The sequence below is a fragment of the Takifugu flavidus genome, chromosome 1, assembly GCF_003711565.1.
Source record: "Takifugu flavidus isolate HTHZ2018 chromosome 1, ASM371156v2, whole genome shotgun sequence".
Lineage (NCBI taxonomy): Eukaryota > Metazoa > Chordata > Actinopteri > Tetraodontiformes > Tetraodontidae > Takifugu > Takifugu flavidus.
In genome coordinates, this window is record NC_079520.1 from 28,693,026 (window position 1) to 28,718,846 (window position 25,821).

The window sequence follows — 25,821 nt, forward strand, 5'->3', positions numbered from 1 at the left end:
GCCTGTCTCTCTCTCTGCCTGTCTCTCTCTGCCTGTCTCTGTCTGCCTGTCTCTCTCTCTGCCTGTCTCTCTCTCTCTCTCTCTCTGCCTGTCTCTCTCTCTGTCTCTGCCTGTCTGCTGTCTCTCTCTCTCTGCCTGTCTCTCTCTCTCTGCCTGTCTCTGTCTGCCTGTCTCTCTCTCTCTGCCTGTCTCTCTCTCTCTGCCTGTCTCTGTCTGCCTGTCTCTCTCTCTGCCTGTCTCTCTCTCTCTCTCTCTCTGCCTGTCTCTCTCTCTGTCTCTGCCTGTCTGCCTGTCTCTCTCTCTCTCTCTCTCTCTCTGCCTGTCTGTCTGCCTGTCTCTCTCTGCCTGTCTGTCTCTCTCTCTGCCTGTCTGCCTGCCTGTCCACTCACTTCCTGCCCCCCCACAGACCCCCAGTTCGTGGTCTACCAGCTGAAGGTGAAGATCTGCACCTCCAGTCCGAGTCTCATTCGTCGAGAAGACAAACTGATGATTTTTGAGTTTCCTCAGCCACTTCCTGTTTGTGGTGACATCAAGGTGGAGTTCTTCCACAAGCAGAACAAGATGATGAAGAAGGTGAGTCTTCATCACACAGGGCTCCAGTGCTGCTGGGCCCTTCAGAACGTCCCTCAGGCCTGCAGCTCATCACACACTGTGGTTCCAGGAGAAAATGTTCCATTTCTGGGTGAACACGTTCTTCATCCCGGCAGCAGAGGAGAACTCCCGGCTGGAGAACGGCGCCACGCTCCAGGACCTGCAGCAGCTCGGAGTCCTGACGGGAGCCGAAGGTGCTGAGCGAGACCACCTGGTCCTCACGCTGACCAAGAACGACCTGGACAAAGCCAACAAGGACAAGGCCAACAGGAACTTCTCGCCCAATTTCAAGGTGAGACGGTGGCGTCCGAGGTTTGGGACGCTCGGTGATTCTACGCTCTCGTCCTCAGGTGAAGCTGCTGTTCTCCAAGACTGTAGACGAAGCAGCCAACTGTGACACCAGCAGCACGTCGGCGTCTGTCACCCCCGACATCAGCGACGTCGAGCCGGATCACTACCGCTACTCAGACACCACCGACTCGGACCCCGAGAACGAGGCGTTCGAGGACGACCACCATCATCAGATCACGAAGGTCTGACGCCCACAGAACTCTGACATCACTCCTGAGCCAGCGAGCTAAGAGCTAACGGGACCAGAGCAGAGCTCCTCCTGGTCCCTCAGCCTCCTGCTCAACCCCCAGCAGGACACTTGTGTGGCGGGTGGGCGGGGCCGGTGGGCGGGACTGGTGGGCGGGGCCTGGCCCTGGCCAGGGGGGGACTGAGAGGTGAAACGGTGACGGCTGCATGTGGATTCTTTACAACTCAAATGATGATTTACTAAAAGAGTGATTTCTTCTGGAGTTTAAACGTGCAGAGCCTGGATTCAACTTTCCAGGGTTGAGTCCAGTCTGGATCAGGGAGTCCAGTCTGGATCAGGGAGTCTAGTCTGGATCAGGGAGTCCAGTCCATCCGTCCTAGGGGGGTCCTTCAGACCTCAGTCAGAACCTTTTTGTTCTCGGCTCGTCCCTCATCATCATTTGGCTGTTTAAAGTCACCAAAGAATTTCTGGAGTCCACTTGCTGTTTGGGTTTGGACCAGAGTGGTAAATCTAGTCGGGACTGAGTGTTTGCGTGCACGTGCACGTGCACATTAATCTGAATGTGATGATGAGGGAGAAACCTTCATCAGCTGTTGACCATCTGTGAGTATCTGCAGGGACTTCTATCACCCATGAAGCTGAGCGGCCGGGGCAGGTTCAGGAGCGGCCGGGGCAGGTTCAGGAGCGGCCGGGGCAGGTTCAGGAGCGGCCGGGGCAGGTTCAGGAGCAGCCAGGCTACGTTCAGGAGCGGCCGGGGCAGGTTCAGGAGCGGCCGGGCTACGTTCAGGAGCGGCCGGGGCAGGTTCAGGAGCAGCCAGGCTACGTTCAGGAGCGGCCGGGGCAGGTTCAGGAGCGGCCAGGCTACGTTCAGGAGCGGCCGGGGCAGGTTCAGGAGCGGCCAGGCTACGTTCAGGAGCGGCCAGGCTACGTTCAGGAGCAGCCGGGGCAGGTTCAGGAGCGGCCGGGCTAGGTTCAGGAGCGGCCGGGCTACGTTCAGGAGCAGCCGGGGCAGGTTCAGGAGCGGCCGGGCTACGTTCAGGAGCGGCCAGGCTACGTTCAGGAGCGGCCGGGGCAGGTTCAGGAGCGGCCAGGCTACGTTCAGGAGCGGCCAGGCTACGTTCAGGGTTAGGGTTGCCCCCTCAATGATGGGGGAACCAGGCTGCTCCTCCCTGTCCTCTCATCCATGAAGCCTGAACAGGTGCTGCAGCCGTCTCACCTTAACTTTAGTACGTTAATGAAGGAATTCTGGCTCCAAAACTCTTAATTAGAAGGTTTCTTTGGGTTTTACGTGACGCTTTACCTCAACCTTCGTCACCAATCTGCCAAAAGTGAACTCGTGCTTTCTAGCTTGTTTTGATTTGCTTCTGAGGTCGCCATGGTAACCGCTTTGACCTGGCCTCGTGGTCGTGCTACGCTTGACTCATCGCCACATCTTGCGTCACATCCGTTAAGCCCCTCCCTCTTTGGGCAGGTAGGGGGACTTCAGGTCATTCCAGTCGTCGATAGGTGGTGACGAAGACCCCCCCCCCCCCCAGATTTTATTTCCTGTTTTATAAAAGAAACATCGATGTCAATAAACTATTTATAACTGTCACATCTTTTGCTTTAATGACTGAATACTCATCAGAGTGTTTCCAGCCACACGAGATATATATTATATATGGTATATTTATATATGGTATTTTATATATATGGGATATTTATATATGGTATTATACAGTATATATATGTGGGATATATATATATGGTATATTTATATGTTATATATATATGGGATATATATATTATATATGGTGTGTATATATATATATATATATGGTATATTTATATATGGTATTTTATATATATATGTGTGTGACGTATGTTAGCACACACACACACACACAGTCTGCTTCTAGCGAAAGTCAAACCATGAAGATGTCTGGGTTGGTCCACGTGCACATACACGTGCACATACACGTGCAGCCCTCTGCATGTGATTTAGGGGTCTTTTAGTGGGACAGGACACAGGCCAAAACAGGAATTTCAGTCCTGAAGGGAAATTCCAACCTGGGAAAGTGTTGGATCCTCATGGACACCGCCAGAGGGTTTCACTGCCAAGGTTGTCGAGGTTCTATGGAAACGTTAGAGTGTGTGTGTGTGTGTTTGGGGGGGGGGGGGGGGGGACTCCATCAATATCTGACGGCTGGAACCTCCAGCAAAACCACCGACGGTTCACGATCGTGGTCACTTTATTAAAATAAAACCTTGATCCACTCTGCAGTCGCATCGCAGCTTTCTCGCATCCCGAAGTTTCATCTGTGTCGGGAGGACGACGGGAAAATGATGTCATCACTGTTGTAGGTGGCCACACCCACTCCAGATCAAAGGAACGATGATGTCAGCAGTTATAGAACAAATCTGCTTTATTTTCTAATCTGTGGCGCCTTTAATGGTGTCACTTCCTGTGGCGCCTTTAATGGTGTCACTTCCTGTGGCGACGGCCTCACTTCCTGTGGCGACAGCCTCACTTCCTGTGGCGACGGCCTCACTTCCTGTGGCGACGGCCTCACAGAGCTGCCTTCAGCGCGGCGACCACGCTCCGAGCAGACGCCACGCAACCATCAAAGTTGGAGTGGCTGAAGGCGTCGCCAGCACAGACGAGCAGTGGGCGGTCCAGGATGGTCATGTGACCGGGACAGTCCGGCACCGAGGTCAGCACCTGCAGGAGGCAGCAGCGGTGACCGTCCAATCCTAACGACCTTCTGGAGGTCACCTGACAACTCACCTGTGAGTAGCGCCACTTCTGACACTTGACGCCGACAGGTTGAGGAAGTTCGGGAAGCAATTTATACAGCTCCTCTAAAATGAGGGCTTGGACTTCCTCCTTGTCCTTTTCCAGGTTTTCCAGGCCAAATGAGACACTGGTGTGGACCACGAGGGACGGTCCAAGACCTGGAACATCTGGAAAACAATCGTGTCTGTGGTGAAACCAAGACGTCAGCGGACACACGGGTCCAGAGACGAACCTGCGTTGCGTTTGCGGGAGTCTGCAGCGACGTATCGGATGATGCTCCCGTCGACGTATCGCGCTGACCAGGAGAAGCTGAAGACCACGTCGGGGGGGAAGAAGAGGGCAACAGCGAAGCGAGAGGAATACACCACCCCGTCCAGCTGCTGCTTCTGCTGCACAGACAGAACTGACACACAGACAGACAGACGGGGGACAGACAGACAGACACCTGGATATCAGCGCCACACCTGTCACAGTTCAGGTTCTTCAGGTGGAACAGGAGCCCTCAGGTGTGATCCAGTTCAGGGCATCTTAAGGTCATCGTACCAGACACCTGTCCTGGGGGAGCTGCTAATATCCTGCGCTAAGCCTAGCGGGATATTAGCAGCAGTAGGTAGCTGCTAATATCCTGCGTTTAGCCTAGCGGGATATTAGCAGCAGTAGGTAGCTGCTAATATCCCGCTAGGCTAAGCGCAGCACTGACTGGTCGGTCTCACCGTTCCCTACGTCTCCCTGGAGCTGCAGGATCTGAGGAACCGGCATCGTTAGGACGACAACGTCAAACCGTTCCCTGTCTCCCAGTTTGGTCTCCACCTCCCATGATGCACCACGGCGGTAGAGGCTGGTCACATGACGTTCACAGACCAAATCAGCTCCTGTTGCACAGACAGATACACGTGTTCACCTTTAGCCTTCAAACCTGTCACAGCCTCATCACAACAGTGGTTATAACAACATGTAATAACTCACAAGAGACTCTGGACGTACAGAGGCAGAGACAGGTGGACAAGACAGGTGGACGTAGTGATGAAGAGACAGGTGGACAAGACAGGTGGACGTAGTGATGAAGACACAGGTGGACAAGACAGGTGGACGTAGTGATGAAGACACAGGTGGACAAGACAGGTGGACGTAGTGATGAAGACACAGGTGGACAAGACAGGTGGACGTAGTGATGAAGACACAGGTGGACGTAGTGATGAAGACACAGGTGGACAAGACAGGTGGACGTAGTGATGAAGACACAGGTGGACAAGACAGGTGGACGTAGTGATGCAGAGACAGGTGGACAAGACAGGTGGACGTAGTGATGCAGAGACAGGTGGACAGACAGGTGGACGTAGTGATGCAGAGACAGGTGGACAAGACAGGTGGACGTAGTGATGAAGACACAGGTGGACAAGACAGGTGGACGTAGTGATGCAGAGACAGGTGGACAGACAGGTGGACGTAGTGATGAAGACACAGGTGGACGTAGTGATGCAGAGACAGGTGGACGAGACAGGTGGACGTAGTGATGAAGACACAGGTGGACAAGACAGGTGGACGTAGTGATGAAGACACAGGTGGACAAGACAGGTGGACGTAGTGATGAAGACACAGGTGGACAAGACAGGTGGACGTAGTGATGAAGACACAGGTGGACAAGACAGGGGGACGTAGTGATGAAGACACAGGTGGACAAGACAGGTGGACGTAGTGATGAAGACACAGGTGGACAAGACAGGTGGACGTAGTGATGAAGACACAGGTGGACAAGACAGGGGGACGTAGTGATGAAGACACAAGCGGACGAGACAGGTGGACGTAGTGATGCAGAGACAGGTGGACGTACCTGACTCAGAGACAGGGGGACAGACAGGGGGACGTACCTGACTCAGAGACAGGGGGACAGACAGGGGGACGTACCTGACTCAGAGACAGGGGGACGTACCTGACTCAGAGACAGGGGGACAGACAGGGGGACGTACCTGACTCAGAGACAGGGGGACAGACAGGGGGACGTACCTGACTCAGAGACAGGGGGACGTACCTGACTCAGAGACAGGGGGACAGACAGGGGGACGTACCTGACTCAGAGACAGGGGGACGTACCGGACTCAGAGACAGGGGGACAGACAGGGGGACGTACCGGACTCAGAGACAGGGGGACAGACAGGGGGACGTACCTGACTCAGAGACAGGGGGACGTACCGGACTCAGAGACGGGGGACAGACAGGGGGACGTACCGGACTCAGAGACAGGGGGACAGACAGGGGGACGTACCTGACTCAGAGACAGGGGGACAGACAGGGGGACGTACCTGACTCAGAGACAGGGGGACAGACAGGGGGACGTACCTGACTCAGACAGGAAGTGCCTCACCACGCTGCTCGTCCCCCGGGGCGTCATGTAGTTCCGACTGCCGTCGCTCAGTTTCTGTCCTTCAATGATCGAATCAAACGACTGCAGGAGACCAAGAGACAACAACTCTGAATACACACTACACACACACACACACACACACAAAAAACAGGTGTATAATTTCCTAACAAAATCCATCTTCTTTCCATAATTATATAAAATTCTGTTTTGCACCAAAGTAGCAGTGTGTGTGTGTGCGTGTGTGTTACCCCTGGTGTGTGTGTGTGTTACCTGTGGTGTGTGTGTGTTACCTCTGGTGTGTGTGTGTTACCTGTGGGTGTGTGTGTGTGTTACCTGTGGTGTGTGTGTGTGTTACCTGTGGTGGTGTGTGTGTGTTACCTGTGGTGTGTGTGTTACCTGTGGTGTGTGTGTTACCTGTGGTGGTGTGTGTGTGTACCTGTGGTGTGTGTGTGTGTTACCTGTGGTGTGTGTGTGTTTGTGTGTGTTACCTGTGGTGTGTGTTGTGTGTGTTACCTGTGGTGTGTGTGTTGCCTGTGGTGTGTGTGTGTGGTGTTACCTGTGGTGTGTGTGTTACCTGTGGTGTGTGTGTGTGTGTTACCTGTGGTGTGTGTGTGTGTGTGTTACCTGTGGTGTGTGTGTGTGTGTGTTACCTGTGGTGTGTTTGTGTGTTACCTGTGGTGTGTGTGTGTGTGTGTGTTACCTGTGGTGTGTGTGTTACCTGTGGTGTGTGTGTGTGTGTGTTACCTGTGGTGTGTGTGTGTGTGTGTGTTACCTGTGGTGTGTGTGTGTGTAGCCAGGTGTGGCTGTGATGTATTGGGCCCCCAGATCAGCTGACTGACAGGAAGAGTCGGAGTGACGGCTGGTCGACATCCTCCCACCTGAGAGTGACAGGGAAGGTTCTGGTGTCAGAAGGTACGGAACCGGTACAGAACCAGGAGAGAACCAGTACAGGACCAGGAGAGAACCGGTACAGAACCAGTACAGGACCAGGAGAGAACCAGTACAGAACCAGGAGAGAACCAGTACAGGACCAGTACAGAACCAGGAGAGAACCAGTACAGGACCAGTACAGAACCAGGAGAGAACCGGTACAGGACCAGGAGAGAACAAGTACAGGACCAGGAGAGAACCAGTACAGGACCAGGAGAGAACCAGTACAGGACCAGTACAGAACCAGGAGAGAACCAGTACAGGACCAGTACAGAACCAGGAGAGAACCAGTACAGGACCAGTACAGGACCGGAGAGAACAAGTACAGGACCGGGAGAGAACCGGTACAGAACCGGGAGAGAACCGGTACAGAACCAGTACAGGACCAGGAGAGAACCAGTACAGGACCAGAGAGAACCAGGAGAGAACCGGTACAGAACCAGTACAGGACCAGGAGAGAACCAGGAGAGAACCAGTACAGGACCAGGAGAGAACCATACAGGACCAGGAGAGAACCGGTACAGGACCGGGAGAGAACCAGGAGAGAACCAGTACAGGACCAGGAGAGAACCGTACAGGACCGGGAGAGAACAAGTACAGGACCGGGAGAGAACCGGTACCGAACCAGGAGAGAACCAGTACAGGACCAGTACAGAACCAGGAGAGAACCAGTACAGGACCAGTACAGAACCAGGAGAGAACCAGTACAGGACCAGTACAGGACCAGGAGAGAACAAGTACAGGACCGGGAGAGAACCGGTACAGGACCAGGAGAGAACCGGTACAGACCAGGAGAGAACCAGTACAGGACCAGGAGAGAACCAGGAGAGAACCGGTACAGAACCAGTACAGGACCAGGAGAGAACCAGGAGAGAACCATACAGGACCAGTACAGAACCAGGAGAGAACCGGTACAGGACCAGGAGAGAACCAGTACAGGACCGGGAGAGAACCAGTACAGGACCGGGAGAGAACCGGTACAGGACCGGGAGAGAACCGGTACAGGACCGGAGAGAACCAGTACAGGACCAGGAGAGAACCAGGAGAGAACCAGTACAGGACCGGGGAGAGAGAACCGGTACAGGACCGGGAGAGAACAAGTACAGGACCGGGAGAGAACAAGTACAGGACCGGGAGAGAACCGGTACAGAACCGGGAGAGAACCGGTACAGGACCGTGAGAGAACAAGTACAGGACCGGGAGAGAACCGGTACAGGACCGTGAGAGAACCGGTACAGGACCGGGAGAGAACCGGTACAGGACCGTGAGAGAACCGGTACAGGACCGTGAGAGAACAAGTACAGGACCGGAGAGAACCGGTACAGAACCAGGAGAGAACCGGTACAGGACCGTGAGAGAACAAGTACAGGACCGGGAGAGAACAGGTACAGGACCGGGAGAGAACCGGTACAGGACCGGGAGAGAACCAGTACAGAACCGGGAGAGAACCGGTACAGGACCGGGAGAGAACAAGTACAGGACCGGGAGAGAACGGTACAGAACCAGTACAGAACCACTAGAGAAACAGTACAGAACCAGCACAGAACCGCGTTGTCTTGAAGTCTTGGAGCAAATCAATAATAACGTTCATGAGTCTGATCAGTAATTGGGAATAATCGATCTTCTGCTCCGAGGGAAGCCTCCACGGTTCCGCGGAGAGCAAGGGTCCACAGAACCTGCTGCAGAAGGGACGGTTCGGTTCGGTTAAACACACCGAATGGAGCTCACCTGGACCCCGAGCCTTGTCCCACACCACAATGTGAACTTTACTGGCCATTTCTCTCCTGAGCAGACACGCACACACGCTTCCGGTCAGGCCCGCGCCGACCACCAAAACCCGGGACATTTTAGCACGGAACCTGACCCGAAAACGGAGCCCAAGAAACGGTCCAATTCGAACTGTTACAAGACGTCCTTCCAAGCGCAGCACAATTAAAATGGCCAATTAAATCTATCCCTGCGACCGGAAGAACCCGGGCAGTTCCGGCTGAGCTTTTCACAATAAAGGCAGTCTCGATATGAGCAACCGAACCCGAACCCGAACCCGTTTCCTTCTGGGTCCTGCGACCTTAGCGGCTTTGAGACGTGTGTGCTGGACACCGAGAAGAATTACAACTATTTCTGTTTAACTTTTAATCTTGGAGTAATAATAAACTCCTTATTTGTGAAGTCTTGACATTGGAAACATATTCAAACGAAATATTTTGTAAATAAGAACTTTGTCTTCAGCAAACTGGCTGATTACAAATGATTTTACTAAACTATCCTGGACTTGCGATGTCAGACCCTTCATTCGATAGCTAATATAAAGAGTCCAGAGAATTGAAATGTCATGTGGGCTTAAAATGTACATCTGAGTCTTTTGATTGTTTTGTAGCCCCTTGAGATTTATTTGCTATAATATAAAGTGCATTCCAAATATTATGATTATGAGTGTGATTATAAATCTTTCTTCCTTGAACAATTGCTTAGGTAACACCATCTATAAAATGCCACAGTTTTTAATGTTAAATACTTCACAGAGAAAGATCCCCAAACCAGAATAGAACCTAGATTCAAATGATCTGTTTGTAATTACTTCGTTACAATCCAGTTTGTCTCTAGGCAACCTCAATAAATGCTGTCTCAGGGCAGTTACACTAGATTTAGCAGCATTTATTCATTCATTTTTATATTTCTTTTATTGCCATGTATAGAGCAGCCTGTTGACTCTAACAATTATAACAATAAAAATCAAGCCCGTTTATAACGTTTCAATTTTACAAATTAACATTTTATGTCAAATAAAATAAATATAGAATATATAAGTGCGAGTATTTATACAGGAAGCATGTGCGGTTGAGTCCTTATGAAACTTGTGATCCTGGTGGGCGGGACATCCGGTGGCGCCTTCTTCCGTCTTCCGTTCACGTGACACGAATTTCCTAATCAGCTGTGGAGGTGAGTTTCAAGTTGTTACGAGAGGTTATTAACCCAGTTAAACCGGTTTAACGCAGGTTTACCGGAGCTGAATTGGGTTTCAATTGTTTTTGGCTTGTTATTGTATTATTAGTTTGGTGAAAGCAGAGACGTCATCACTCTGCTACCTTGTAATTACGTGATTATAAAATAAAGGAATAAACTTCCGTAGCCATTGAATGTTTTAAAGTCATGTTTTCTTCCAGGCAAATCTTTTTAAAAATGTGAGTTTCGTTTTCCGTATAAAATGTGTGTTAGCAGCATGGATATTAAAAACACAACCCTACTTGGGTTGAAAATTCACCTGACAAAACTACACACACTCAATACAACCTGACAATTTGACAGATGAAGAGATGACGTCTTACCTGCTTGTGTGTGTGTGTGTGTGTGTGCGTGCGTGTGCGTGTGCGTGTGCGTGTGTAGATGATGCTGTGTGTTGTGGTGACTGTGGTGACCGTCTTTGGCCTGACTGACAGCCTGCCAGACATCCCTCATGCAGTTAAACAGCAGCTGGACCCTGAAGTGCACATGAATATTGTGAGTACATCCTGCAGCGTGCACGTGTGCTCCTCAGTGTGCACGTGTGTTCCTCAGCATGTTCCAGTCATCCATCATCTTTCTCCTCCTCCTGCTGACGATCAGTCAGAGATCATCCTGAGGTGGGGTTACCCTGCAGAGGAGCACGAGGTTCTGACCGACGACGGCTACATCCTGAGTGTGAACCGGATCCCACAAGGGAGGAAAACCAGTGCAGGTCTTTCTGTTCACCCCACCGTCCAAACACACACTCACACACACACACACTCACTCACGCACACACACACTCTCTCTCTCTCTCTCTCCTCTCTCTCTCTCTCTCCTCTCTCTCTCTCTCTCTCTCACACACACACACACACTCTCTCTCTCTCTGACACACACACACACACTCTCTCTCTCTCTCTCTCTCACACACCACACTCTCTCTCTCTCTCTCTCACACACACACACTCTCTCTCTCTCTCTCTCTCACACACACACCTCTCTCTCTCTCTCTCTCACACACACACACTCTCTCTCTCCTCTCTCACACACACACACTCTCTCTCTCTCTCTGACACACACACACCACACTCTCTCTCTCTCTCTCTCTCACACACACACACCTCTCTCTCTCTCTCTCTCACACACACACACACTCTCTCTCTCTCTCTCTCTCACACACACACACTCTCTCTCTCTCTCTCACACACACACCCACTCTCTCTCTCTCTCTCACACACACACACTCTCTCTCTCTTTCTCTCTCTCTCACACACACACACTCTCTCTCTCTCACACACACCACACTCTCTCTCTCTCACACACACACACTCTCTCTCTCTCTCTCTCACACACACCCACTCTGTGGGTTCTAAACTGGGGTTCCAGCTGTGCTGATCCAAGATCAGAAGGTAACTTCAGGCCACCACTTGATGAGTCATTTGAGTGATCAAAGTCCAATTAGTGGACCATAATAACGACGACCCCCTTAGCATCAGCCAGAAAGAGAACCTCCCGAGGGAGTAGAGCTCTGGATGTGAGACGAACACAGGACGATGGCGAGGGCCTCGACGCCACGCGTTGGCCCTGACCGCACGTCCACACGCTGTTGAACCCAAACATACGCGTCAGCGCCAGTCCTCCGAACCCCCATCAGGGGTCTGTTAGTCACATCTCCTTAGACACACAACAGGGCTGAAAAGGGAAGTGGTCATGTGACAGGAAGTACATTGATCCGTTTCCCTGGTGCAGGAGTGAGACCGGCTGTGTTGCTCCAACATGGCCTCCTGGCAGCAGGAAGCAACTGGATCACCAACCTGCCCAACAGCAGCCTGGGCTACGTGCTAGCTGACAGCGGCTACGATGTGTGGCTGGCTAACAGCCGTGGGAACACCTGGTCCCGAAAACACCAGACACTCACCCCTGAGCAGAATGACTTCTGGAGCTTCAGGTACACGCACCTGTCTGACATCATCACCTGTCTGACATCATCACCTGTCTGACATCATCTGTCTGACATCATCACCTGTCTGATATCATTAACTGTGACATCACCACCTGTCTGACATCACCTGTCTGACATCATCACCTGTCTGACATCATCACCTGTCTGACATCATCTGTCTGACATCATCACCTGTCTGATATCATTAACTGTGACATCACCACCTGTCTGACATCACCTGTCTGACATCATCACCTGTCTGACATCATCACCTGTCTGACATCATCTGTCTGACATCATCACCTGTCTGATATCATTAACTGTGACATCACCACCTGTCTGACATCACCTGTCTGACATCATCACCTGTCTGACATCATCACCTGTCTGACATCATCACTTCCCTTCCTGCAGCCATGATGAAATGGCCCTGAAGGATCTTCCAGCTGTGGTGAATTACATATTGAAAGTGACGTCCCAGGAACAGATTTATTACATTGGACACTCACAGGGGACCACGATAGGTAACACACACACTCACACTCACAGGGGACCACGATAGGTAACACACACACTCACACACACAGGGGACCACGATAGGTAAACACACACACTCACACACTCACAGGGGACCACGATAGGTAACACACACACTCACACTCACAGGGGACCACGATAGGTAACACACACACTCACACTCACAGGGGACCACGATAGGTAACACACACACACTCACACACTCACAGGGGACCACGATAGGTAACACACACACTCACACACAGGGGACCACGATAGGTAACACACACACTCACACACACAGGGGACCACGATAGGTAACACACACACTCACACACACAGGGGACCACGATAGGTACACACACACTCACACACACAGGGGACCACGATAGGTAACACACACACTCACACTCACAGGGGACCACAATAGGTAACACACACACTCACACTCACAGGGGACCACGATAGGTAACACACACACTCACACTCACAGGGGACCACAATAGGTAACACACACACTCACACTCACAGGGGACCACAATAGGTAACACACACACTCACACTCACAGGGGACCACGATAGGTAACACACCACTCACACACACAGGGGACCACAATAGGTAACACACACACTCACACTCACAGGGGACCACAATAGGTAACACACACACTCACACACACAGGGGACCACGATAGGTAACACACACACACTCACACACACAGGGGACCACAATAGGTAACACACACACTCACAGGGGACCACGATAGGTAACACACACACTCACACACACAGGGGACCACAATAGTAACACACACACACACAGGGGACCACAATAGGTAACACACACACATTCACACACACTCACACACACACACACTCACACACACACTCACAGGGGACCACAATAGGTAACACACACACATTCACACACACACACACTCACACACTCACACCACAGGGGACCACAATAGGTAACACACACACTCACACACACACACAGGGGACCACAATAGTAACACACACACACACTCACACTCACAGGGGACCACAATAGGTACACACACACACACACACACACACTCACACACACACTCACACTCACAGGGGACCACAATAGGTAACACACACACACACACAGGGGACCACAATAGGTAACACACACACACACTCACACACTCACACTCACAGGGGACCACAATAGGTAACACACACACACACACACACACAGGGGACCACAATAGGTAACACACACACACTCACACACACACAGGGGACCACAATAGGTACACACACACACTCACACTCACAGGGGACCACGATAGGTAACACACACACACACACTCACAGGGGACCACAATAGGTAACACACACACACACACTCACACACACACTGTGGTGACAGCATCTGCTTTATTTCCCAGGATTCATAGCGTTCTCCACTCTGCCTGATGTGGCCAAAAAGATCAAGCTGTTCTTGGCTTTAGCCCCAGTAGCAACGATAGCATTCACAGCTAGCCCCATGACCAAACTGTCAGTGCTGCCCGAGTTCCTCATGTGGGTAAGAACCAGCCTACCAGCTGTGGGGACACCTGTCTGTTGACCCAACCACCTGTCTGTTGACCCCACCACCTGTCTGTTGACCCAACCACCTGTCTGCTGACCCCACCACCTGTCTGTCGACCCCACCACCTGTCTGTCGACCCAACCACCTGTCTGTCGACCCCACCACCTGTCTGTCGACCCCACCACCTGTCTGTCGACCCAACCACCTGTCTGTCGACCCAACCACCTGTCTGTTGACTCAACCACCTGTCTGTTGACCCAACCACCTGTCTGTCGACCCAACCACCTGTCTGTTGACCCCACCACCTGTCTGTCGACCCAACCACCTGTCTGTTGACCCCACCACCTGTCTGTTGACCCAACCACCTGTCTGTCGACCCAACCACCTGTCTGTCGACCCCACCACCTGTCTGTCGACCCCACCACCTGTCTGTCGACCCAACCACCTGTCTGTCGACCCAACCACCTGTCTGTTGACTCAACCACCTGTCTGTTGACCCAACCCCTGTCTGTCGACCCAACCACCTGTCTGTCGACCCAACCACCTGTCTGTCGACCCAACCACCTGTCTGTCGACTCCACCACCTGTCTGTCGACCCAACCACCTGTCTGTTGACCCAACCACCTGTCTGTTGACCCAACCACCTGTCTGTTGACTCACCACCTGTCTGTCGACCCAACCACCTGTCTGTTGACCCAACCACCTGTCTGTTGACTCCACCACCTGTCTGTTGACCCAACCACCTGTCTGTTGACCCAACCACCTGTCTGTCGACCCCACCACCTGTCTGTTGACTCCACCACCTGTCTGTCGACCCAACCACCTGTCTGTTGACCCAACCACCACCTGTCTGTTGACTCCACCACCTGTCTGTTGACTCCACCACCTGTCAGTTGACTCCACTGACCAACCTTCTCTGGTCTCCAGGACATTTTTGGTCGGAGGGACTTCCTGCCCCAGAGTTACATGATTGACTGGTTTGCCGAGCACGTGTGTGCCAAGCATGTTCTCAGTCAGCTGTGTGGGAACATCTTCTTCATCCTCTGTGGTTTTGATGAGAAAAACCTCAATATGGTAACATGAAACACGCCAACAACACGCTAACAATGCCGTGTGCTTAGCGTGTGATTAGCATGCACTTATCGTGCGCTTAGCGTGTGCTCAGCGTGTGCTTAGCGTGTGCTTAGCGTGTGCTTAGCGTGAGAGCTGATGTTGCTTCTGTTGTCTCAGACTCGGACTCCTGTCTACACCACACACTGTCCTGCTGGGACCTCAGTCCAGAACATGGTGCACTGGGCACAGGTACCCCCTGCACACACACACACCCCCCCCACACCACACCCTCCCACACACACCCCCCCCACACACACACACACCCTCCCACACCCCCCCCCCCACACACACACACCCTCCCCACACACCCCCCCACACCACACCCCCCCACACCCCACACACACACACCACACACACCACCCTCCCACACACACCCCCCCACACCACCCCCCCCCCCACCACACACACACCCCCACACACACCCTCCCACACACACCACCCCCCCCCCACACCCCCACACACACCTCCCACACACCCCCCCCACCACACCCCTCCCACCCACACCCCCCACCCCCCCCCCCACCCTCCCCCCCCCCACCCCCCCCCCACCACCCCCCCCCCCACCCCCACCCCCCCACACACACCCACCCACCCCCCCCCCCCCCCCCACCCCCCCACCCACACCCCCCCACACACACACCCCCCCACACACACACCACACACACCACCCTCCCACACACACACACCACCCCCCACACACACACCCCCACCCCCCCCCCACCCACCACACACCCCCCACACCCCCCCCCACACACCACACACACCCCACTCACACCCCCCCCACACACACCTCCCACACACCCCCCCCCCCACCACACACACACCCCCCCCACCACACCCCTCCCACCCACACCCCCCCCCCCACACACACACCCCCCACACACACACCCCCCCCCCACACACAACACCCCTCCCACACACACAACCCCTCCCACACCCCCCCCCCACAACACACCCCCCCACTCACACACCCCCCACCACACCCCCCCCCACAACACCCCCCCCCCCCACCCCCACACACACACCCCCCACCACACACCCCCCACACACACACCCCCCCCACACACCACACACACACACCCCCTCCCACACCCCCCCCCCCACACACCACACACACACACCACCCCCCACACACCCCCCACACACCACACACCCCCCCCCCCCCCACACCCCCCACCCCCCCCCCACACACCCCCCACACCCCCCCCACCACACACCCCCCCCCCCCCCCCCACCACCCCCCCCCCCCCCACCCCCCCCCCACCCCCCCCCCACCACCCCCCCCCCACACCCCCCCCCCCACCCTCCCCCCCCCCCCACCCCCCCCCCCACCCCCCCCCTCCCCCCCCCCCCCCCCACCACCCCCCCACACCCCCCCCCCCCCCCACCCACACACCCTCCCCACACACACCCCCCCCCCACACCCACACACACACCCTCCCCACCCCCCCCCCCCCCCACACCCCCCCACACACACCCACACACCACACACACACCCCCCACACCACAACCCCCCACACACACACACCCCCCCCCACACACACACACCCTCCCACACACACACACCCCCCCCACACCCCCCACCCCCACACCACACACACACACCCCCTCCCACACACCCCCCACACACACACACCCCCCACACACCCCCCACACACACACCCCCCACACACACAACCCCTCCACACACACACACCACACACACCCTCCCACCACCCCCCCCCCCACCACACACACCCCCACCCCCCCCCCACACACACACACCCCCCCACACACAACCCCCCCCCCCCCACACCACCCCCCCACACCACACCCCCCCACACCCACACACAACCCCCCTCCCACACCACCCCCCCACACACACCACACACACCCCCACACCCCCCCCACCACCCCCCCCCCACCCCCCCCCCACACACACACACAACCCCCCACACACACACCCCCCCTACACACACACCCACCCCCCCCCCACACAACCCCCCCCACACACCACCCCCCCCCCACACCCCCCCCCCACACACCCCCACCCCCCCCCCCCCACACACACACACCCTCCCCCACCCCCCCCCCCCCCCCCTCATGCCAGCCTCCCCTGTCTCCAGGCTGCCCACCAGGGGAAGCTGCTGGCCTTTGACTTTGGTGCTGTAGAGAACCTGAAGCGCTACAACCAGGTGAGTTAGCCACGCCCACCTGTGGCCACCTGCTGTCACCTTCAGGTGAATCAGCCGCTCTGCTGTGCTTTGGTCAGACGACTCCACCTCAGTATCGAGTCCAGGACATGAAGGTCCCCACTGCTGTGTTCTCGGGGGGCCAGGACACGCTGGCAGACCCTAAAGACGTGGCCCTGCTCCTCACACAGGTGAGTGGAGACCCTCGCTCACGCTGCACCTGAACCATCTTTATATCTTCAGAACTTTATTCATTGATATGGCGTTTTTACGATGGATATGTGTTATTACCCCGTTATGGGACCAACAGGAAGTAGAACCTGATTTCCTGTGTGCAGGTGCCTCAGCTGGTCTTCCATCAGCACATCGATCACTGGGAACATCTGGACTTTATCTGGGGACTCGATGCCCCCGACATCCTGTTCCCCAACATCCTGCAGCTGCTGCAGAAATACCCCTAGAGGGGCTGAGAGGGTCGGAGCCTGGCACCAGCTGGAGAGGCCGATTAGCTTTGATTAGCTTTGATTAGCTTTGATTAGCTTTGATTAGCTTTGATTAGCTTTGATTAGCTTTTATGATATTTCAGAGCTCAGTGCAGCTCATTTGCTGAACCTTAAATGATATGAAAATAAAAACACATGTTTTAAAGTGAAAAGGGACCCGTTGAATCAAAGCTTCTGTTGACCTCTGACCTCTGACCTAAAGTCAAACTAAAGAAATCAGGAAGGTTTTGAAAACACAATCATCACAAACACAATGGGAACAAAGCTGCACTCTCTTTATTGACGAGGAAGATGAAGATGAATGTGGTGATATGTGAGCTCGGCACTGCCGTTAGCATGAGGCTAAGCTAGTGTACCGTGATCAGGGTCAGTGTGTTTTCTTCAGCATTTTCACGATGTTGCTGAACCTCAATCTGGTGGCGATGTCCAGCGGTGTCTCTCCGGCCTGCAGAAGACCAGAAGAAGCTGTTGGGGATCTGCTGACTCAGCAGAAGCTTCGTGTTGTGGTGTGTTTAAAAGACGTACGTGATTTGGGATGTGTGTGTCGGCGTGTTTCTGCAGCAGCAGAGGGACCAGGCGATGACTCTTCCTCTCACACACGTAGTGCAGAGCTGTGTTCCCCTTCTGGAGAGGGTTAGGTTAGCGACCGTCACAAGTTCTACAGCGAGCAGTACTACGAGATCACATCTGAGAACTCTCACAGCCGCTGAGAGCGTAGAAATGCTACAGAAAGGTTCCAGAAGGTTCTGGTGGCTGGATCCACCATCCTGAGGGTGGTGTTAGCGTGCAGCCACGTTAGGAACACTTACATGGTCCACGGCGTTGACATCGGCGTCGCTGCTGAGCAACATCTGCATCAATGAGACAGTCTGGCGCTGCTTCTGCAGCTACAACACACACACACACCACACACACACACACACACACACACTGAGCTGGAGGTTCTAAAGTGCCATCATCAGGAATGTAAAGATTAATGAAATGAGAACGAAGCAAATATTTCATTTAAAGTAATGAAGCTTTCTTAGGGTCAGGGTTAGGGTTAGGGGGTTAACCCTAACCCCCTAACCCTAACCCTCTAACCCTGACCCTCTAACCCTGACCCTAACCCTAACTATTGGGTTAACCCTAACCCTCTAACCCTGACCCTCTAACCCTGACCCTAACCCTGACCCTAACTATTGGGTTAACCCTAACCCTCTAACCCTAACCCCCTAACCCTGACCCTCTAACCCTGACCCTAACTATTGGGTTAACCCTAACCCTCTAACCCTGACCCTCTAACCCTGACCCTAACCCTAACCCTGACCCTAACTATTGGGTTACCCTAACCCTGACCCTGACCCTGACCCTAACCCTGACCCTAACTATTGGGTTAACCCTAACCCTCTAACCCTAACCCCCTAACCCTGACCCTCTAACCCTGACCCTAACTATTGGGTTAACCCTAACCCTCTAACCCTAACCCCGACCCTCTAACCCTGACCCTAACCCTAACCCTGACCCTAACTATTGGGTTAACCCTAACCCTCTAACCCTAACCCCCTAATCCTGACCCTGACCCTGACCCTGACTATTGGGTTAACCCTAACCCTAACCCTAACCCTAACTATTGGGTTAACCCTAACCCTGACCCTAACTATTGGGTTAACCCTGACCCTAACCCTGACCCTGACCCTAACTATTGGGTTAACCCTGACCCTAATCCTGACCCTGACCCTAACCCTGACCCTGACTATTGGGTTAACCCTAACCCTAACCCTGACCCTGACCCTAACTATTGGGTTAACCCTGACCCTAATCCTGACCCTGACCCTGACCCTAACTATTGGGTTAACCCTAACCCTAACCCTGACCCTGACCCTGACCATTGGTCAGAACCAGCAGCGTTTCCTGACGCTCCGCCGTGACGTTAGCGCTGCTATCAGACCCCATCTCCTCCCAGGCAACATCCAGGCCTCTGATACCATGATGAAGTAGCCGATCAGCAGGACGGGCATGAGGACGGCCATCACCAGGTAGTCCAGCAGAGAGAAGGTCCTCCTGGAGACGTAGTGCAGAGCTGTTCTCTGTTTCTGCAACAAGAGTCAGAGTCAGAGTCAGCGGCAGCTCCAGGACGCCCTCACACAGCAGCGCATCACCTGATTGGTCACGTGGACATCGGCACCGTTGTCCAGCAGGTATTGCACAACCCTCAGGTTTCCACGGCGACATGCAGCAATGAGGGGCGTGTCCCCACTGTCAGGCTCCTGGACGTTGAGCTGAGACGGGTCCTCAGAGAGGACAGTGAACAGCTGATGGACGTCTCCAGCGTATGCTGACCGGCACGCTGGCTGCAAACAAAAGTCCTTCAGGTCATAGGAACCTTTTAGCAGGAACTGCCAGAGCTGGGGGGGGGGGGGGGTCCTGGACTGGAGGCCGACTGGTTTGGTCTCAGGACCTTTATGCTGGAAAGGTTTAGTCCACCAGGAGGACATCAGGACACCAACATGGGGCCAGTGTGAGGCTCAACTTTAGAGGAACCAAAAGGTCTAGTGATGAGTTCTTGGTTCAGAACGTTTGCAGCCCCCCCCCGGGAAAATTAGGGAAATTACTCTAAATCCTCATCACTGATGCGTAACGACCAAAAATAGGGGGAATATTTGTAATATTATATAATAAAGGACTCAGTCAAAACGTGGTGAGAACTGTGATGCGTTATACTAATGTAATAAAGCCTTATTTAGAGCTCCGACTCGTCTAAATCCCATAATAGTGCCCACTCAAGTGAACTTCATGGACAGAAGTGCTGCAGTCGTCGCATATGTCACGTTCATTGCTCTCAGGTGAGCTGGAATTGCAGGTAAATCGGTCTTTCGTCGAACAAAGACACCGGAAGTGGATTGAAATAAACAAATCATTTCATTAAACCAATCGATTGAGTTGACCGAATAAAGTTCCGTGCCGATCTTGTTTATATCTTCCTGGTCTTACCTGAGAGTACGACAGCCCCATGTCCCAAACGCACCTTGATCAGGCGAGATGAGCAACCGCATCACTTCCGGTTGTCCTACCAAAATAATACCGTCTTTTTTCTTTCCGTTTTCAGTCATTTTTCACCCTCTGCGACTGAAAACGAAACTCCATCGATTTATTTTCTAAAATATTTATAAGTCTATCACCATTCAGCTTTTCTTTAAAAAGAATAAAAACATGGTGAACTTTTTGGTACACATTAATTCATAAATATAAAAATGGATACTAAGAAACGATATTAGATAATATTTTTACTAATAGTTTTGATAGTGTGGCGGGTTGGAGAGAGGTGGAACGGTTAACGACAACGCCACCTGGGGAATTTCACCCCAGGAATTAACCGGAGAACAGGCACGCGCAGATAAGTTCTATTCCAGAGGCAGAGACGGGATCGAGGGTTATGCACTACAATTTTATTTAATCCAACACACAACAAAATAACTCGGCTGTATAAAAGTTAAATTAACAAAAGGGGTGGACAGGGCTGGGGCCCCACAGCAGGTAAAACTCAATAGGGGAGATAACAAACTAAAAACACCCGTGCTACTGCAAACAAAACCACAAACGGGGGGTGTGATGAAAACGCGCCCTCCACCAGGGTTGGGTCCCCGCCGTGGCCCACAGCACCTGTCCACAAAGAAAAGGAACAATTAAACTTCCAGCGGTAACATTTGACGCGACGAGCGCACACGCAAATAAATTGTGACCAACAAGACCACCACATCAAACAAGAAACGAACAGAAACCAAACCTAAAAGAGTAAATGCCAGTTGATACGATTTACACAGTTAAGAATCTAAAATGAAGCAACAGCTCCGTGGTCGCCTCGGCGGCACCACGACGTCTCAGCGCCGTCGAGAGAGAGAGAGAGAGAGAGAGAGAGAAGAGAGATAGAGAGAGAGAGAGAGAGAGAGAGAGAGAGATAGAGCGAGAGAGATAGAGAATAGAGAGATAGAGAGAGAGAGAGAGAGAGAGAAGAGAGAGAGATAGAGAGAGAGAGAGAGAGAGAGATCTTAAGAATAGAGAGAGAGAGAGAGAGAGAGAGAGAGAGAGGATCTCTCACTCCTCTCCTCCTCCTCTCTCTCCTGAGAGAGAGAGATCTGAGAGAGAGAGAGAAGAGAGAGAGAGAGAGAGAGAGATTTAACAACACCTTTATTTACATGTATTATTCACATTTGCATTTAACACAATTCAGAGTGAGAGATTGGAGACCTTCAAAAATTCAGGATCAAGCAGCTCCCCCTAACTGAACTCAGGACATCTCTCACGCCCCAGATGTCTTCGAATGTGCCAATTTGGCCGGTCAGTTTATAAAAATTAAATTCCACCCTGAGCCGAGCTGCCAGCAGTCCAGTCATCATGGCCACCACGTCCTCTGACCCCTGACCTCTCACCCGGTTCTTCCTGGTCTTCCATATGGCCAACTTAGCCGTCCCCGAGAGGACAACCCAACTGGTGTACAGCCTTCCTCCTTGCATGGTAGTGTGGACCAAAGATAAACGTCCTGAAAGAAAAGCCCTCACCTAACCCAAGAAACCACCTCTGTAGCTGTCCAAACAGCCCCACCAGTCTGGGACACTGGACAAAGAGGTGGTAGATGGTCTCTGACTGGGAGCAGAAAGGACAGCCATCCCCTGTGCTGGGGTCAAGGTGCACCAGATATCTGTTAGTAGCTACGGCCCCATGCACAATCCTCCACTGGAGGTCTCCTGTCCGTTTATCAACAGGAGGCTTGTACAGGGACCGCCAACAACCCCCCGGGGAAGAGCCTGCGCCAAAAAAACTAGTCCACCCTGACGCCTTCAGCCCTTCCAGGGAGCGCAAGTTTCTGACCTTCACAGCTAAGATGTAGAGATCCTTCCTCCCGACACCTTCAAAATCCACCGATACCGAAGACTTCAGGGACAGCAGGTCGTCTTCCTCGGGCTGCCACTGTCCAACAGCTGGACAGACAGCCAAGGAGGGAAAGACATACTCACACTCGTCGTCCCACAGTTCAGACACAGATGGATCCAACACAAAGACTCTTAGGGCCTCTGGCAGGGAAGCACAGACCTCTCTCACAAGCTGGAGCAGCAGCCTGCTGGACCTCATGTTGAGCCGGTCAGAGAGATCAGGGACAGAGGTCTTCAGCAAGTGGCCCAGCTTCACTACTCCAGCATCCCTCAGTCTGGACCTCAGGCTGGTGGAGGACAGGACCCGAGAGGTGATGATGCTGTTTCCAAAGAGGGGCTCTTCAAAGATCCACATCCCTGGTATTGTCGCAGCTTTGTGCTTAAACGATAGAACCTGCCATGCCTTCAACACTGACTGGTAGAAGGGTGTAAGACCAGTCAGGTCCATGGACTGGGGCTGAAGCAGGAACAGGTGTTTGTCGTACCCCAGTCGCCCAGCCTTCCTTAACAACAGACAGGCCATATCCGTCCACAGCACACCAAGACTGTACAACAGTCTTTGTGCCGCCTGCAGTCTGAAAGCTGTGACACGAGATGCAATGTCCACCAATCCCTGTCCTCCCTCCTGTACTGGCAGGTACAGCACTGCAGACCTCAGCCAGTGCTGGCCCGACCAGAAAAAGTCCACAATCAACTTTTGAACTCTTTCGATTAGGCCAGCCGGTGACGGTAAGACCGTCAGCCTGTGCCAAAGGGTCGAGGCGACCAAATTATTGGCAATCAGGACTCTCCCCCTGTAGGAAAGCTGAGGTAGCAGCCATTTCCACTTGGACAGTCTGGTGCACACCTGCTCCACAGCACCCTCCCAGTTCTTCTTCTCAAAGGTTTCTGTCCCAAGGAACACACCTAAGACTTTTAGGCCCTGTCTACCCCAGGTTTCCTGGTAGTCTTGGTCTGTTCCTACCTGTCCACGGGCCAACCTGCAGAGCTTCGCTCTTCTCCCAGTTTACCTTAGCAGAGGAGGCTTCTTGGTAGAGGTCTAAACTATCAATCAGGTTGTCCACATCACCCTGATCCCTAACAAAGACATTGATGTCATCGGCATAAGCCGATACCACCAGCTGGGGACGCTCAGGAAGACCAGGTAACAAAAGTCCCGACAGCCTAGTTCTTAGGTTGTTTAGAAGAGGTTCGATGGCCAATGAGTACAACTGTCCAGAAATAGGACAACCCTGTCTTATTCCCCGTTGGACGCTCACTGGACAGCTCAGCCCCCCACCAACCTTCACCAAACAACAAGCATCCCTGTACAGCAAAGACAAGAGTGACAAAAAAACATCCCCAAAACCAAAAGCCCTTAATGTGGAAAACAGAAACTTGTGATCGACCCTGTCGAACGCCTTCTCCTGGTCTAAAGAAATCACCCCGACATCAATGTCGTACAGTTTACAAAGGTGAAACAAATCTCTCATTAAAAAAAGGTTGTCCATAATTGACCTGTCCGGGACACAATACGACTGGTCTCTGTGGACGAGCAAATCGAGGTGGTTCTTGAGCCTGTTGGCGAGCACCTTTGAAAGAAGTTTATAGTCTGTGCAGAGCAACGCCACAGGTCTCCAGTTTTTTAATAAAGCCAGGTCCCCCTTCTTCGGGATTAGAGAGAGGACCGCGGTCTGACAGGATGTCGGTAATCGACCTGTGTGAGTGCACTCCTGCAGCACCTCCCACAGGTCAGCACCCAGACACCTCCAGAAACGTTTATAGAAGTCTGCGGGCAAACCATCCAGTCCTGGAGCTCGACCAGAAGCCATCTGTCCCACCGCAGCAGTAAGTTCATCCAATGTGATGTCAGCGTCCAGGGTGGACCGGTCCCTCTGGCTCAGCCGAGGAAGACCCTGCAGGAGCTCGTCCTCCCTGCTGCAGTCCTCTGCCCTGTAGAGGGCGCGTAGAAGTCCACAGCATGTCTCCTCATCTCACCCTGGTCAGCTGTCATCGTTCCATCAGGCAGGCGGAGGCAGAGCATCTGTTTGTGCGTGAAACAGACCTCTCCAGATTGAAAAAGAAGGAGGTGGGAGCGTCCATCTCCTTGATGCTGGTGAACCATGACCTCACCAAGGCCCCCTTCACTCTTTCCTGTAAAAAAGAGCTGAGTTCCTGCCTCTTCTGCTCTCAGTGTGTGTCCCTCTGTGCTGGTGTGTGTGCTAAAGCTACCCTCCAGATCCCTGATCTCCCTCTCCAAGTGTTCTATGGTGTGTTTTACCCGTGTTGTTGTGTGACTACTGTATTGCTGACAGAAGGCTCTGATGTGTGCTTTACCCACCTCCCACCACTGACCAAGACACTCAAAGTCCCCCTTCCTCCCTCTCCAGGTTCCCCAGAAGGCCTCGAACCTACGACTAAACTCAGTGTCCTGGAGCAGCTTCACGTTAAAGTGCCAGTATGAGCTGCATTTGTGTGTTTGTGAAATAAGAAAATCAAAAGTGGCCAAGTGATGATCAGTGAACCCAACCGGATAAATGTGACTGTTAACTAACCTATTGCTAAAACCCTGGGACAGGTAGAACCTGTCCAGCCTAGCGGCACTAATGACCCCATCCACCACCTTCACCCATGTGTACTGCCTGCTGGTGGGATGCTTCACCCTCCAAACATCTACCATCCCCAGCTCTGCTCCCAGCCTAGACAGCACAGCAGCTGACTGGAGATGAGGCTCCTGTCCAATCCTGTCCAGTGTGACGTCTGTAGTGCAGTTCCAGTCCCCCCCCATGACTACACACTCGTCCTGACCACACCGCTCCACAAACGAGGAGACCTTCTGGAACAGGTCCAGTCTGTCTGAGCCCTGACTGGGAGCGTAGATGTTTATTAGACAGAAGACGAAGCCCTGAACCTCAGCTCTGACAGCTAAAGCTCTGCCTGCAGC

General features: G+C 53.2%; 4 protein-coding genes across 14 annotated transcripts in view; 2 read left to right on the forward strand and 2 right to left on the reverse strand.

The window, feature by feature from the left end:
• The window catches only part of ptenb (phosphatase and tensin homolog B), a 15,368-nt gene extending 12,645 nt beyond the window's left edge, over positions 1 to 2,723 (forward strand). Inside the window, exons 7-10 of one of the 6 annotated variants that reach the window (XR_008954438.1) lie at positions 407 to 573; positions 662 to 883; positions 942 to 2,162; positions 2,205 to 2,723. Coding sequence is in view for 1 of the 6 variants with exons in the window: in XM_057059540.1 (XP_056915520.1) it covers positions 407 to 573; positions 662 to 883; positions 942 to 1,130 (578 nt within the window). In the remaining 5 variants the exon portion in view is untranslated. Of the gene's footprint in view, positions 1 to 406; positions 574 to 661; positions 884 to 941 lie in introns of all 6 variants that reach the window. The other 5 variants (XR_008954439.1, XR_008954437.1, XR_008954440.1 and 2 more) reach the window with 5 other exon arrangements.
• Positions 2,724 to 3,516: 793 nt separating this feature from the next.
• On the reverse strand, positions 3,517 to 9,176 carry rnls (renalase, FAD-dependent amine oxidase). The gene is made up of 7 exons (XM_057011493.1): positions 8,926 to 9,176; positions 7,040 to 7,145; positions 6,243 to 6,385; positions 4,619 to 4,777; positions 4,138 to 4,308; positions 3,897 to 4,072; positions 3,517 to 3,830 (listed from the first exon to the last, which is right to left on the reverse strand). Exons 1-7 carry the CDS (start codon positions 9,041 to 9,043, stop codon positions 3,678 to 3,680), a joined length of 1,026 nt encoding a protein of 341 aa, XP_056867473.1. The 5' UTR covers positions 9,044 to 9,176; the 3' UTR covers positions 3,517 to 3,677.
• An 891-nt stretch (positions 9,177 to 10,067) lies between these two features.
• lipf (lipase, gastric) lies at positions 10,068 to 18,140 on the forward strand. 5 transcript variants are annotated; one of them, XM_057011447.1, is made up of 12 exons: positions 10,069 to 10,137; positions 10,582 to 10,695; positions 10,801 to 10,912; positions 11,929 to 12,127; positions 12,536 to 12,645; positions 14,059 to 14,195; positions 15,129 to 15,275; positions 15,432 to 15,503; positions 17,420 to 17,488; positions 17,566 to 17,676; positions 17,824 to 17,988; positions 18,019 to 18,140. In XM_057011447.1, exons 2-11 carry the CDS (start codon positions 10,582 to 10,584, stop codon positions 17,944 to 17,946), a joined length of 1,194 nt encoding a protein of 397 aa, XP_056867427.1. In that variant the 5' UTR covers positions 10,069 to 10,137; the 3' UTR covers positions 17,947 to 17,988; positions 18,019 to 18,140. The 5 variants fall into 5 exon arrangements, with proteins under 5 accessions (XP_056867450.1, XP_056867427.1, XP_056867436.1 ...); XM_057011456.1 differs by having other exon boundaries at positions 18,029 to 18,140; XM_057011464.1 differs by having other exon boundaries at positions 18,039 to 18,140.
• Positions 18,141 to 18,242: 102 nt separating this feature from the next.
• ankrd22 (ankyrin repeat domain 22) lies at positions 18,243 to 21,080 on the reverse strand. Of its 2 annotated transcripts, XM_057011553.1 has the most exons (6): positions 20,962 to 21,079; positions 20,130 to 20,321; positions 19,956 to 20,063; positions 18,798 to 18,875; positions 18,514 to 18,612; positions 18,243 to 18,433 (listed from the first exon to the last, which is right to left on the reverse strand). In XM_057011553.1, exons 1-6 carry the CDS (start codon positions 20,980 to 20,982, stop codon positions 18,356 to 18,358), a joined length of 576 nt encoding a protein of 191 aa, XP_056867533.1. In that variant the 5' UTR covers positions 20,983 to 21,079; the 3' UTR covers positions 18,243 to 18,355. The 2 variants fall into 2 exon arrangements, with proteins under 2 accessions (XP_056867533.1, XP_056867537.1); XM_057011557.1 differs by lacking the exons at positions 18,243 to 18,433; positions 18,514 to 18,612; positions 18,798 to 18,875 and adding an exon at positions 19,497 to 19,575 and having other exon boundaries at positions 19,870 to 20,063; positions 20,962 to 21,080.
• Between the last annotated feature and the right edge of the window lie 4,741 nt (positions 21,081 to 25,821).